This window comes from Aulonocara stuartgranti, assembly GCF_965226115.1.
Source record: "Aulonocara stuartgranti genome assembly, chromosome: 15".
Lineage (NCBI taxonomy): Eukaryota > Metazoa > Chordata > Actinopteri > Cichliformes > Cichlidae > Aulonocara > Aulonocara stuartgranti.
Window position 1 is genome coordinate 25,563,829 of NC_138951.1, and position 15,732 is coordinate 25,579,560.

Consider the following 15,732-nt stretch of genomic DNA (forward strand, 5'->3'; position numbering starts at 1 on the left):
ACAGCATATTAGCAGGCATCCGTGCCTCATGTCCATGTGTGAGAAAAAATGGTGTAAACCCCGTGGTAGAGTGAGGACTGGTGTTGTAAGCCAAAGCAACTTGATTGAGGCAGTCATCCCATTCGCCAGGCTGCTGAAGGAGTAACTTAGCTAACTGGTCAATAAGTGTTCGGTTGAACCTTTCGACCATCCCATCGCATTGAGGGTGATATGGGCTGGTCCGTGTCTTCTGGATGCCTAGCAGCTGACACAGATGTTTCACCAGGTCAGATTCAAACTGACGTCCTTGGTCTGTGTGTAGCATTTCAGGGATGCCGTGCTGACAGATGAAGTTGTCAAACAGGCATTTTGCAACTGTTGTGGCACGTTGGTCTGCGATAGCATAGAGACTGACATATTTCGAGAAATAGTCTTGAACAACGAGCACGTACCTGTTGCCACGACTCGTAATGGGGAGTTCAAGTATGTCAGCTGCCACCTTTTGAAATGGCTCCGCAGCAACAATTGTTTTCATTGGAGCTCTGTGATGAGGTGTGGGATTCCGTCTGGCATCACATGGAGTGCATTGTGTGCACCATATTCTGATGTCACGTGACATGAATGGCCAGTAATATAGCTGCTGAGCACGTTTCAGGACCTTATCTGCTGATAGGTGACCGGACACTGGGTTGCCATGCAGCAGCTGTAGGACAGTGTCTTTTAAAGATTCAGGAACAACCAACTGATGCAACACTGACTTTTGGGATGGGTTGAAAGCTTTACGACAGAGTAAGCCATTGTGAAAGGTAAGTCTAGAGTACTCATGCCATAGCACTTTTTCCTGAGGTGGGCATTTTTTCATACGCCAGTAGGGTGGTTTCTGACCCTTAGCTTTCCAGCCAATGACTTCTGACAGTACAGGATCTTTTTGTTGTTCACTTTTGAGATCATCTTCAGGCAGCTCAAGCACAAATGTGGATGAAACAGATAGCGCTGCACACTGCAGTCGTGGATCAGGAAAGTCATTGCATGGAATGTGTTTTTGGTCGGTACTGCAGGGACTATGGTTGGGCGGGCCTGCAGGACCTACGCACCTCTCTTCAGGTTTCAAGGTAGCAGAAGCAGTGCAGACTGGGTCCTGCTCTACGGTTTCACCAGTGACAGGGCGACGTGACAGTGCATCCGCATTGAGGTGGCGGTGGCCATCTTTATGAATCACAGTCCACTCAAAAGGATCGAGTTCAAGAGCCCAGCGAGCACGGCGACCAGTTCTATCACTGTCAATGGGTATTTTCCGAAGACCCAGGAGGGGCTTGTGATCAGTGACAATAACAAATGGCTGCTTGTAGAGATAGTGACGAAAATGTCTAACTGCCCAAACAATGGCCCAGAGTTCTCGATCATAAGTCGACCACTTTCTTTCTGCCTTTGTAAGCGCATGGCTAGCATAGGCAATGACTTTCTCTTGCCTTCCCTGTTTTTGAGCTAGTACACTGCCAATAGCTGTGCTTGAAGCATCAGTATACAGAGAAAATGGCAATGTGAAGTCAGGGAATGAAACCACTGGAGGGTTTGAGAGGGCATGTTTCAGATACATGAATGCATCCTGGCACTGAGAAGTCCATTGAAAAGTTGCATGCTTTTCAGTGAGAGCATGTAGGGGGACACTGTGGTGCGCAAAGTTTTGAATGAACTTGCGATAATATGAACAAAGTCCAAGGAATGACCTTACTTCTGTCGCTGTTTGTGGAATAGGCCAGGCTTGCACACTGTTCACATTTCTGGGGTCAGGCTGGATGCCATGTTTTGATACAATGTGGCCCAGAAATTGTACCCGATCTTTGGCAAAACAGCATTTTGAGGGGTTTAGCTTCAAGCCACTTGCCTGGAATCTGCCGAATATTTCTTCCAGATGCTGGAGATGTTCTGCGAAAGAGCGGCTGTAAATGAGGACATCATCCAAATACACTAAGCAGGTTTTCCAGGGAAGGCCACGAAGTACCATCTCCATTAACCGCTGACATGTGGCTGGAGCGTTTGTGAGTCCCATGGGCATAACAGTGAAGTGGTAAAGTCCACTGCCGGTTGTGAAAGCAGTTTTCTCACGATCCTTCTCTTCCAGTTCAACCTGCCAATAGCCATGTTGAAGGTCCATTGTGGAGAACCAGGCAGAACCTGACAGAGCATCCAGTGCATCATCAACCCTTGGAAGAGGATGAGAGTCTTTGATTGTCACTGCATTGAGTTTCCTATAGTCGAGACAGAAACGCCATGTACCATTTTTCTTTCGCACCAGAACAACTGGGGCGGCCCATGGGCTGTAGCTTTCTTCGATGACACCTGCCTTTAAAAGGTTGTCAACTTGAGTCTGTATTTCAGCTCTCTGTTCAGGTGTCACTCTATAGGCTCTTTGTTTAATCGGTGTAGCATCACCTGTGTGAATATGATGCTTAATTATGCCTGTGTGACCTCTGTCTTCTGAGTGCTTACTGAAGATTCCTGAATACTTCTGGAGAAGCGATTTCAGGGACTGAACCTGGGAGTGTGACAAGTTTGTTTCATCGATTTCTACCGGCAGAGTCGAATCATACACAGGTGAAGTAGCACAACATGTCTGCTCCAGTGGGATGATATCAACAGATGAGCCTGAATGAAACTCACCAAGATGCTGTCCAGGGTACAGTTCGATTTCATCACTGGAGGGATTAAGCATTCGAACCACTGTAGTACCATTCTGAACTTCACTGAGAGTGTGAGCCACAACAATGTCACATGTCGGATTAGGGATCAAGACACCATAGTAGTCTGTTGGAACAGGAGAAGCTGGTGTGGCTGCTGACACACAGGCTGTGATCAGAGTTTCGCTCATAGCTGGAATTTTGGTTGGCGCTAACACAGAAACATTACAGCAGGCAGCCACCTCATGTCCTTTGGGCAACAGGGGAATTTTCATGTCCCACAGTTGCAGCACTTTGTTTTTGAGGTCGAGAAGAGCATGGTGCCTCTGCAGAAAATCCCAACCTAGAATGACTGGCTGGTAAGCACCTCTGAGGACTTCAAAGTCCTGCTGCCATACCTGAGTCCCAAGCCTAATACCAACGGTTAACTTGCCTAAGATTTCCAGACGTTCTCCATTGACCGAACGAGCTGGCACGGAGGATGCTACCATAGGCCGTTTTTTCAAAGCTGGATGAGAGTTTCGAAAATCTTCACTCACAAGGGAGACAAAGGAACCAGAGTCAATTAGAGCACACACTTCAATGCCCTCGACAATAGCCAAGACGTTAGAGGAGACTGATCCCTCAGATTCTGAGGGGAACTGGGGGATGTGGTTTTGGGGCCCTGATACTGTAGCTGATGTTTGCCCCTCAACAGCAGCTAATGAAAGTTTCCCTGTGGGCCGGAGGTGAAATGTGCAGGCCTTTCCGGGGACTGGAAACGAACACTGGTCCTACTGTAGGACGCAGCATCTCTAACTCTACGTGGAGCAGGACTGGGACTGCGTCGGTATCTTTTATTGTCAGGGTAATTGTACCTGGAATACTGGGGGGGCTGTTGGGAATGGTATGTGCGTTGATCGTGTTTCTCACATTTGTCCCACTCATTGAACCTCTGGGGAACAGGGGAAGAAGGACGTCCATGGTGAGACTCTGGATCACGATGATAACGCCTCTCAGGCGAGCAATAGTCTCTGGAATGTTGTCTGGCATGATAAGGCGACGGGGACGCACTGCGGGTGCTGTACTGAACATTGGAAGAGGAGGATCTATCACGACTGGAGTCCAAACGTTGGGCAAAGTAACTCTGTTTCTCCCCTAACTGCTGTACTTCATGTTTCAGGCTGGTTACAGTAAGCGTGAGCTCCTCAACTGCTTGAAGAAGTTTAGCATCAGTAGGCTGAGGACGTATCATAGCAACCTGTTCCGAAGACGGAATATGAGAGGATCCTGCAGCTGTAAGTTGCAATGCTGCCCGTGCTCTCTCACAACGGCTGGCAATGCGCAGGGCTCCGTCGAAATCCTCTGCACCCATCTCATGAATCTTAGATTGCAAGGTGGGGTCCAACCCAGCAACAAAACGGCGAAATTTTTCACCTTCCAAGGCATTGTAGTCATAGTTAGGGAAAGCTTCAAGCACAAGACGGGTAATATCCGCGCTGTACACATCTAAACTTTCACCTGGTTTCCGGGGGCGAGCATTCACATGTGTCTGGAAGAATGGCAGAGAATATTTTGGACCGAAAACCTCTTTCAGCTTATCCTTCACTAGATCATAGTCTTTCTGGGTTGATGAAGGCAAACTGTCCCAGTACAAAAATGCAGCATCTGCTAGACGAGTAGGCAGAACAGAGGACATCACAGTTGGCAAATCTACCTCAGGTGGAGTCATAGCTTGCACTGCCACTTCAAAGCGACGAGACCAACTAGTAAAAGATTCAGTCTCATCTCCTTTAAAAACAGGTGGAAGATCTATTGTCAGGGCACTGGAAACGGTATGGTGGGCGGGAGCAGCAACAGTCCGTATTGCATCCACTGTCCTCGAATGTGGCACAGGAGAAGAGCGCAGCTCATGCACAGATTCACTCTCGTCAGCCGACATGTTCCCAACAAATATCCAGCTCAAAAAAAATCACAAAAATCACAAAAACAGAGATAAAAGCTGCAACAATCCTTACTATCTCCAAAAATTATTACTGTTATTATTTTCAGTTCATCAGCTGTTCACAGAGAGGGATAAATCCCAGCGGGAAAAAAAAACGATCTTATCCGCAGCTTGGGAGTAAAACTCACCAAATACACAGATCCATCAAGAAAATAAATCCCACCGCTGCCACCAGATGTAACGTGAGGGTTCACTAGATGGTTCGGAATCTCTCTGAATAATTAGAAACAGCAAGACGGAGACGGATAACTTTTTAGCAGCCTCTTTACTTTAGCACCCCGCAACAACCCACACTTCCTGTGTGCCGCCCTCATGAATACTTCACTGACCTCTCAGAAGCCAGGAAATCTTAAACTCAGATCAAAACAGGGAAAACAACCAGGTAGATATAACACATACTTATTACTGGTTTGAACATGCATGTCTAAACATTCAAACATGTAAATATCAAAACACGTAACCATCAAATAGCTACATAACTAGCTTTATAACCTTTGTAAACACCTCTTTGTATATCAAATTAGATTTAAGTTTACTTCTACACTTTACACTGGTCAGTCCCCCCGTTGACAAATGCGGCCGTTTTGTGGAGGGATTTTGGCAACACTGGCTTGCCATAACGCATCATTAAGTTGTTTGTCAGAACTGTACCATGTTTTAGCCATTTTGCCTGCTCGGCTGTGCTTGCTGCTTTTTGTTCATTTTTCAACACATCCAGTGGAATCTGATGTGTGTCTACTGCCATCAATGTGATGTTTGTCGTTTGCGCCGCCTGTTTTGCTGCTCTGTCAGCAAAGTTATTGCCTGTAGTTATGAAAGAGCCATCAGTTTTGTGTGCTGCACTTTTACACAATGCGAGTTGTTGTGGTAAATGTATTACAGTCAGTAGGCGTTGTAGCAGGCTGGCATTCTGAACCGGTTTTCCGGTTGGTCTAATCATTCCTCTGTTTTGCCAAATTTTTTGCAAAATGATGCACAGCAGAGAAAACATACTGGCTGTCTGTATAAATGTTTATTTGTTTATCTTTGTGTATTTCACATGCGCGAATCACAGCTATCAGCTCAGCGCTCTGTGCAGAATATGAAGAAGAAAGTGGTTTTGCTTCTATTATTTTACTATCTGTGGTTACTGCGTAACCTACACAATTTCGGCCTGTGCTGTAAGGTCAAATAAGTTCTTAAGTGGCTGCCCCAAAACTGTTTTGCATTATTTCTCTGTGGCCTCCTCCTACAATCTCGTGTGAAGTGACCTTCCTGTTCTAGCAGGCGTTGTCTCTATGTTATCTGCTGTTTCTGCGTGGCTGTCTGCAGCCTTGGTGTTTGTAACTTTGCTCGCCTCTCTGTTCCTGATAGCCACCTGCGAATTAGTGTTTTAGTCTATTGTCAACACGTCAGCCTTATTTTTAAGTTACAGAATGCTTCTTCTTTTTTTGTCTTGGTTTGGGAGAATAGATGCAACACTACATTTTCACTTAAGGCAGTTTTAAATAATTTCTAGTTTTTCAAACAAGTCATGGATCTCACACATTTCAAACTTTCAAGTTAGGGTTGTTTCCCATTTATACATATATATATTTAACTTTGCATTGCTCACAGCTCATAGCTCACAGCTCTAAACCTAGGCATTTTTCAATCATATGCCTAATCACTATGTGTCACTGTGATTCTCAAGTATTGTCACAAGTTCATTTAAATTTGTTTCCAAAACCAACAAAATAATCAAACAAAAACAAAAACATAAACGTGTCAGGACACAAAAGAAAAAAGAAAAATGCTGCCACCCGAACAAGGCAGAAGTCTGCATATGTTGGCTTTTAATAGCATGCAGCTTGTAACATGGTAGACTAATGTGCCTGTGTTAATTCAGCTCCATATTATTGTGTCAAGTTGCACTGGGTTGTGAGTGGTTTTGTGTGTGTCACATTTTTGGTGAGCCAATGGCTGGAATGGCGTTGGACTAATTAGAGGCAAGTGTACTTGATTGCACTGATACACTGGTCTACTTATAGCCCACACTACAAACACTGCTGTGTCGTTTTGTCTCTCTGTGCAGGTATGTAATGTGATGAAATCAGATATGTTTGGGATGGATGGGTTTTGCACTATGAATTTTATATTAAGTGTGTCGTGGGACTAATAAAGGTTATCTTATCTTATCTTATCTTATCTTATCTTATCTTGTCTTTCTGTGCAGTCCAGGGCCTATTATATGCCACAGCCTAAAGGCAGCAGAGTTGCAGAGGCTTGAGTCACCACTGACTATATGCTTGCAGGGTGGTGGGTCTCCAAGGACAACTTCTAACCCTGTTAAAGGCAACATGTGGAGTGTAACTTGGCCGTGTGGCATAGCTGGCTCTGGCCTTGGGACTGTGTGTTTTTATACAATTCATAAGTGGGACACTGGACTGTTTTATCTTTTATCTCTTGATATATTTTTCGTCAATAAATTATCTTTTAGAATTTTATTGACTGTCATCTTTTTGCCCACGACTGAGACGATTGGTCAGACCTAGAGTCTTTCTTTGGGTGTGTTACAGCAGCTTCTGCTCTAAAAGAAACAAAAAAGAAAAAGAAAATGTGGAACATGCTCATCAGCTTAGCAGTGTCTACATATTTAATTCAGCTTCTCAATCCTGTAGTTTTAGCTGTTGTCTACAGGGTTTTGCTTATTGGTTGTTATTATAGGTGTGCTCTATATCTCAGCAATGTGTCATTCTAGGATGATAGGTTTCAAGCTGGTCAAGTGCCTCTATGCACTTCATTAGTTTAGTTATTCTCTGTATTGTCTTCATCTCACATGTCATTACACTGAGTTTCAGCAAACCTTAAGCTTGATGCAGACTACTGCTTAACAGTTATCCACCTCACATCATAACCGATTTAGGTGCCTCTTCATATTAATATTATGTCATTGTTAATATTATCCTCTTTGTCTTATATAACAGCAATAGCATATTATAATATTTTATCAGTGTGTACCACTATACTACTACTGAGCCAATTTGTTAGTTAGGATCATCTTATTCAGCAAACAGATAATTTAGAATTCATCCAATCTGCGGTCACATTTGTTCTCTCTGTTGCATGGCGGACCAGGCAGTTCTATTATAATATATTATTTATATTTTATTTTGTATCCATCAAGGGCTTCAGATGACCTGCAGTATCATCCTTTTCCCAGGATGGAGACAGTTACCTTTTCACACACTGTCCTTGGCTGAACAGTGACACAGCCTTAATATACTTTATTTATGTCATTAAAATATTTTCGTGTGAATTATTTGCTTTATATTCATTTTATACATTGTGGGCATGGTCATCATGCCAACTGTGTTTCATTGATAATATCACTTTACAGGTTGTTATCCTTGCTATTATTAATTTCAAATACTCTAAAGATAATTTCTACTGTAATTTTCCCTTTGTTTATCTTTATTTCGTACTTTTTATATTTATATCTACTCAGTGGGGTCTGTTTTCAACCCTTTTAAACTACTTCAAACTACTTTGATCTCTAGTTTTCACTTAATAAGGGATTATTATGTTATTATGTTCTTCCTGATATGGGTGTTGCTGCAGATGCGGCTGCAGGAATGAGTGTTGGTTTACTAAAAGGATTGTGGGCACTGCACAGTGTCTCGTCTTCTGGTTTTACTAAACTGGCAGTTGGATTCTGTTCTTCTGACTGTTTATATTTTGTTCTCTCAATTTACAGACATTGTTTTGTCCGGCGTCTGGACTTTTCTTTTCTCACCACTGCTCGTCAGCAGGAGTGAGTTTCAATTTCACTTGCTTGATTACCCATCTTATTTATGTATTTACTTATTTTTGTTTAAGTAATATATACACGATACAGCTGCTATCACCTTCGCTGGTATTAGAGACGAGAGTGGTTGCTCACACGCCCTTCGACTTTCGGACTAGTTCCGAAAGCGGTGTGAACTTTACGAGACGGAACTCGACCGTTCTCTCAACTCACCAGCACGTCAGTGAATAGCAGTCCCAAAATATTTAGTATACACATCCAGAAATGCATACACTATTATATATTGTACATATATTTATTAGTTTCAGGTTGGCCATTCTTGTATTTTGCTCGTTTGTGTTGTTGTGTTTGCACATCTCTGTTGCTTGTGGGGCTCGCACACAAGAATTTCACTCGCATGTGCTGTGCCAGTGTGCCTGCACATGTGATGTGACAATAAAAGTGATTTGATTTTGATTTGATTTGAAAACAATATGTCTTCGCTGGGAAAGTCTAAAAGGATAATTCTAAACTAATCTAACCATAGACAAAGGGCAGAGAAAAGGCATCTTTGTACATTTAAAAGAAGGTAAAGAAACATAGAATCATTTTCCACTAACAGAGGATATTTTGTGTTTTATATTTATACAGTTTCTAAATTATGACTTCAAAAGTTACCCATACCTACTTAGGCCTATATGGCTATGAATTAAAAGCAAGTATCCACATTTTCTGGAAAAACTGAGTTTGAAAAAAAGATCTCAGAGAGCAGCACAGCTTTGGGACTCCACTGAAGCACGGTGAGAGGCATTATCCACACATGGAAAAACCTGAAACAGTGCTGAACCTTCCCAGCCCATCAATATTACTCCAAGAGCACATCGACGACCCATCCAATGCATGTTGTATAGAGCGCTTTGAGTACTCCGGGAGAGTAGAAAAGCGCTATATAAGAAATAGTCCATTTACCATTTACCGTCCAGGAGTTCCCAGAGCAACATCTGCAGCCAGACACGGCTAATGACATCACACTTAAAGACCGGATTATTGAATCCTGACCTCTGACCTCACTTGACTCAGTTAAGGTCAGAGATCATGATTCAATAATCCAGTCTTTAAGTCTGACGTCATTAGCCGTGTCTGGGGCCCAAACTCCGCTGCAGGTCCATAAGCCAAACGATCACTGCGGCATCACTGAGAGTTAAAAACTGTCGAAATTCTTTCATCTGTAATAAAATGATCAGTGTGGCTGCTCTACCAGGTTTAACAATTAAGTTAAACATCTAGGCATCCATGAAAACGGAATTTATTCAACTTAACTGAGTTAGAAGTTAGCAGGGAATTAGCTCGCTAGTTTCCATCTAAATATAGGTCGTGTCCAAATTCATGGGCTGCAACCTCCTGAGGACCTGGCCTTCGCAGTCTATTTGGGCTGGGTCCTCAGAAGGTCGGGTATGACGGAAGTAAACGGCTATGAAATTGGACAGTCTAGCCTTCAGATTTGCGTCACCGCTGTCTCGGTGGAGCTTAATAAACTCAGCTGTCTGCTCCTTGCTGTCTAAAATATAACAAGACACTGGTGTAAATTCTCGACCATCTCACACTTCTGTTTAATCAGTTTTCTGTTTGACGTTTATTCAGCTGTGTGAAAACCACCTGGGGGATTAATAAAGTTTTATTTTATCTAGTGACCCTCGAGCTCCCGGTTAGCTATCGAGCTGGTGGATCACAGACGTCTCTGAAAACGTCAGAGCACTTTTGCAAATATGTGATATCTTGATAAACCGAGCAGATATTTGAAGTTTACACAGCTACATTCTCGCCTGAAAATATGTTAAAAGTTTATTTTGTGACCCAGAAAGAGTAATAAGTAATATTAAAAACTTAGCAGCGGTCGCCATTGTTGAAAACTGGAATTGGGCTGGGCCGCACTATGAATTCTGGGATATGGTGGGCCACGAAGGACACACCCGACCCATCCTACAAATTCGGGGAAAAGGAGGACGCATTTGTCGGCTGCATTCGGAGGAGTCTACGAATTTGGACAGCCTTCGTTGTGTCGCTGTGACGTAATCGGCCTACAAATGTGGCCTCAGGAGGATGCATCCCATGAATTTGGACACACCCATAGTATAGCCTGTCCTGACTGAGGGATTTCTGAAACAAATTAAGACATACAGCTCTGCTATCACGTCTGACATAAATGAATACAGGAAAGCAAACAGCAGTGACATTTGTAAGGTTACTTTAGTTTCACTAGCTGGACCCACGTTCCCCCACTCACTGTCAGTTAATGCAAATGATGGTTTGCAGTACGCAGGATCGTATAACAGCCAGTTATTAGTTTTAGTTGGTATTTACTTTTTTTTTTTTTTTTGCCTGTTCTTTAGCCATCAGAATTGTTGTCTGAAGACCAACAAGGATACCCAATGGATTTACTTTGCCAAATGGATCATCGTGGCATTGCCGTATTGGTCCATTTGGTCGATCTTTGTTTTTATTATTTATTATATTTTATTTTCAGATGTTACAGACGGGACAGACATGAGTGAGGGATAGGAAAGGGAGAAAGAAAGAGGAAGGAAAGGAAAAACAGAAGGGGAGAGGGACAGTGAGAAAGGGGGGGAGAAAAAAAATAAAAATCTCCTGGATCACCTGTTGAGAGAAGAATAGAAAACAAGCAGAAAAAAAAAACAAAGCAACATACTAAACACAACACCATCGCATTAATCTAGCTAAGTGTAAACAGCAGTAAATACTAAATATTCAATGTTGTTGTGCAGCACGCAGGACAGATGTGCTTCGAAGTAGCAGCCAAGAAAGGTGTAATTTGGGTCTACGAGCAGTGAACACCCGTGTGCATACCTGTGTGGATCCGCGCGCTTGCATTCCAAAGGTTTCTCCATGTAATGATCTGCTAGGGAGTGTGTGGGGGGGCCACAGCCCCGTCCTCCGGGGTGTGAAGCGGGTATGGAGGAGATCAAAACTCCAGACATCCAGAGGCCCCCAGAACACAAGAGACCATGGAAGACCAACAGAGGGGCAGCCGCGCCACTGTTCCAGTAAGAGCTGAGGAGAGTCCCAGATGAGGGCTCACTCAGCAGCCGCGGAGCAGAAGCCAGGGGGAGTTGCAGTGACGCGCCCATGAGCTCCGCCGGCCCCCAGCTGTGCCTGAGTGACCGAGCCCCAGGCCGAGAGGCCGGGGGCACCCAACCTCCGAAGGGGCCCAAGCGAGCCCTAGGCTCCAGGCCCCGATAAGCGGCCGCCAAGGAGTGAGCCGGTGTGTACCTGGACGCCCACCCCCAGACACAAAGAACCACCAACGCACCGACACCTGAGGGAGTCCGCCACTGGCAGGGGAAGTGGTGGTGGGCGGAGATAGGCCTCCAAACCTTGGAGGGCCTGAGGTGTCCCCAGAGAGGTGGCGTCTGATACCCAACCTGACATATAGACACAGACATACAGGCACACACAGACACAAACATCCATTCTCCCCCCCCCCCCCCATGCTCTCATATGCACTCACTCCACACTCAACCAACGTGGAGACAGACATAAAGAGACGCTGTACACACGATCACACTCCCCAAACGTACTCTACAAACCGGGTCTAGGTACCCTTGCCCCTGGAGGGGGGAACTGCACCCAGACCCAGGTGGTGTTACCCTTTTCCCTGCGGTGGGGAGAGGCAGACCACCCCGACTCCGTAGCAGCAGGGAGGCCCCACACCCCAGACCGCAGTCGGACGGCCAACTCCTCCTAGCCCTCCCGCTCCAGCAGGCCGCAGAGAACGGGGGTGGGAGAAGACTCCAAACCTCACTCCACCCGCTCATTGTAGTGTTGATGCATGTGTGTTCTAAGGTGCAATTAAAACCCAGGAGGGCATGGAGCTACCTGCCAAGGAGCAGCAGGTAAGCGCATAGTCCCTCCTGCTAGCCCTCAATGTCTAAGTGTATTTAAAATTGAGAGGTGGGCAACGACGCCAGGGGTGAGGTGTACACCCTGATGGTAATTTGGACTCCGTGATTGTGCCCACCCCCAAGATCCTATATGTATGTGTAATGAGAGTGTGAATAATGTGAATGTCTAAGTTGTGGGATAAAATTGAGGCAGAGGCAGCTAGAAGGGGACAGAGGGGGGGGGGGGGGGGTAGCCTCCTCTGCACCCTGGTGACATACCCCTACTCCAAGGCCCTGCATGTGTGGGTGGTTGTGGTGGAGCGGGAAGAGGGAGGCAGCTGGAGATGGGGAGGGAAGGAAGGGAGGGGCAGGTAACCCCTCCCTGGGGCCAGCTCCCCCGCTGACCCCAGTAGGCACTCCCATACTCCGCAACCCGCCAGGGAAAGGGGGCCCAGGCCCATCCAGACCGGGGCCCAGTGCAGCAGCGCCCCCCGGCCCCACAGAGCCCGGGACAGTCCACCCAACCCCACCACAGAGAAAACTGCACCCACCCCACCATCCACTCATCTTCCAGACTACATAAGACAGTAAACGCCCAGGCTGAGATCTTCCTCCACCTCTCCTGTATCTCCCCCTCCTGCAGAGAGAGTTCCTGAAGGGAGGAAAGCTCCTGCAAGATGTGACCATCTCCCCCACCAGTTGAAGAGCCCCCCAGGCGGCTCGACGCACCGGCGGCACCCTGCTCCAGGGCTGGGCCCCCATGCACCCACCCGCCCACAACCCCGGCAACACACCAACCAGGACCCAAGCCCCCAAGGCCCGGCCCGGGCCCCAGCCCAGAGACGGAGCACCCCCAGAACCCCACGCCCATCAAGTTGGTATTTACTTTTTCACACAAAAATGGTAAAATGGTCTGTATTTGTATAGCACTTTACTTGGTCCTAAGAACCCCAAAGCGCTTTACACTATACACAATCATCCAGCCATTCACACACACATTCACACACTAGTGATGGCAAGCTACATTGTAGCCACAGCCACCCTGGGGCGCACTGACAGAGGCGAGGCTGCCGGACCCTGGCGCCACCGGGCCCTCTGACCACCACCAGTAGGCAACGGGTGAAGTGTCTTGCCCAAGGACACAACGACCGAGACTGTCGGAGCCAGGGCTTGAACCAGCAACCTTGCGATTACAAGATGAACGCCCAACTCTTGAGCCACGATCGCCCCCACAAATCTGACACAAAGTCAGGTTTATAACTTTGTTCCCTTAATAAATGGAACTGTCATTTAAAACCTGCATTTTGTATCTACTCTGGTTTTCTGCGTCAACTACAAGTATGCCAAAAGCTAAGAAATCAGGAAGAGAACAACTTGTGCAACCATGTTGTCACAGTAATATCTACATCTGTCACCCACCACCTCATTTCAGGAACTGCGGTGTGTTTGTGTTATTATTAGTACAGCAGTGGTCATCATTTTCAACCAGCACATCTCTGCTCGTCCTTTCACATCAATCGTCTCTCAGATTGAGGTCAGACTCAGCGGGGGACTCCCCCCTCCATTCAAGAACTGGCTGCCTCATTTTTCTCATTTGTGTCAGGTCTCAGCACACAGTCGTCACCACTACCATCATCAGCTTTTAGCTGAAATGTAGGAAACGACACATCTTAAAGAAAAAAACATCAAGGACATAAACGATGATGAATGAAATCAAGTTCATAGTCTACCAACATCTTTACTGCAGAAATACATTTTCACCGTGTCCTACTTTTACAGGATGTACACATTTTCGTCTTTTGATTCGCCGCTTTTATACATCTTAATCTGTAAAACCGAGAGGTTTAAAATCATGCAGTGATCTCTAAACATCCTTTTCTACTTCAGTGTCTGTGCTTTGGGGAAATCTTTGGGATGATTTATTTGCACGAGACCTTTTCAGCAGTCACACAGAGAGCAACCAATCAGCAGAGCACCTCTCAGGAGACAGTACTTGACCTCTTGGTTATCTATCGACAAATACTGGAGTCTACTTCTATGGCAGGAGGCTTCAGGCAAGACCTGGGATGTGTATTTGCTCTGCTGGATCTTAATTTTATCTTTATCCAAACTGTCCAATTCTCCTTCTCAAACAGATCTTCTTTGCTTCTTCAGATCAAGGCCATGTGATGCCCTTTTCCAGCTCTGGTTTAGCTTTTTATCAAACTGGAGGTTTTACTCGTCAGTTTCTGGAGGGCCTGTTCAAAGTGAAATATCACTGCTGTCTAATAATGAGTGTGTGAGGGTAATGTTTTCTATCACAGACCTAAAATCTTTAATGTCAAAAGACCACCAGGATCATTTCTGGTCATGTTTGATGTTTTGCTTAATATTGATCCTACATAACAATCAAATACGTGTAACAAATAGGGGTGGGTTTTTATTATCGATTTATCGATTAAGATCGATTCTGGCTTGGATAGCGTGATATCAATTCATCAAAATCCTGAATCGATTTTTTAATATCGATTCAATTTATTTTGCAATTAAAATTTATTTTGCCCGAAATGCCAGAATCTAAGGTTAAACCTCACAAAATTTCAACAACCACCAAACAGCTAAAACAGTAAATGAGAGCAGGTAAACGGATCAAAATCAGTGAGATGTCGCTGTTCTCACCTGACGGCACGGACACGGTTGGGGCTGAAAGACGATGCGCTTTGTGTTTACGCCCTTTTTGCGCTAGATTCTGAAGTTGTAGGTTTTTATCTCTCTCCAAACAATATTGACTGAACCAGCAGCAAAAGAAGATCCAAACTACGCTTCACATAAACATCGTCATGAATTCCATCTGACTTTTCCTGTTTTGCTTCCACCATGATAAAAAGTCTACCGTTGTTTACAGCGCTGTCAGCCACTGTTTTTTTCCTTTTACTTACTTCCGAAAAGAAAGCCTAATTTCTGCTGTTCAATACTGAACAAATTTAAACTTTTTAAAATTATGCATAATTGCAAAAGGCTTAGCTCTGTCTCTAATAAAACTGCTGTAACTTTGATCTGCTTCACTTCAGCAGCATCAAGTAATGTTCATATGTTGATTAATGGTTTTCTTTTGTTTTTGATCTACTGCAGAATATTTTTTTATAAAATTCCAGGCCAGGAAAGTTGCCTTCATGTTTTTCTGTGTTTTATCCTCAGTTACTTTGACACAAGGGCATCTGCTCTGATGCTTACACCTTTGATAAAGTCTCGAAAGTCTCAGTTTTCTTTTTATAGAAATAAAAATATGGAAATGTACTGATACGTGATCAGAATTATAACATTTCTGACTGTCTGAGGCAAAATTTACCCGATTCAAATCGAATTGAATAGGATTGAATCGAATCGTGGATCGAATCGATTCGGGACCTTGTGAATCGAAATCGAATCGATTCTAGAAATCAGTGACGATACCCAGCCCTAGTAACT

General features: G+C 44.8%; 1 protein-coding gene and 1 long non-coding RNA gene across 2 annotated transcripts; one reads left to right on the plus strand and one right to left on the minus strand.

The window, feature by feature from the left end:
* Positions 1-2,208: 2,208 nt before the first annotated feature.
* LOC309690106 (uncharacterized protein) lies at positions 2,209-5,952 on the minus strand. The gene is made up of 2 exons (XM_082506971.1): positions 5,892-5,952; positions 2,209-5,424 (listed from the first exon to the last, which is right to left on the minus strand). Exon 2 carries the CDS (start codon positions 4,576-4,578, stop codon positions 3,358-3,360), a length of 1,221 nt encoding a protein of 406 aa, XP_082363097.1. The 5' UTR covers positions 4,579-5,424; positions 5,892-5,952; the 3' UTR covers positions 2,209-3,357.
* A 21-nt stretch (positions 5,953-5,973) lies between these two features.
* On the plus strand, positions 5,974-7,106 carry LOC309690107. The gene is made up of 2 exons (XR_014271607.1): positions 5,974-6,694; positions 6,836-7,106. It is a non-coding gene; the product is annotated as an uncharacterized lncRNA (long non-coding RNA).
* Positions 7,107-15,732: the final 8,626 nt, after the last annotated feature.

Bases quoted from the DNA above. Each gene is read 5' to 3' on its own strand.
- LOC309690106 (XM_082506971.1), bottom strand. From the start codon at position 4,578: ATGTCGGCTGACGAGAGTGAATCTGTGCATGAGCTGCGCTCTTCTCCT.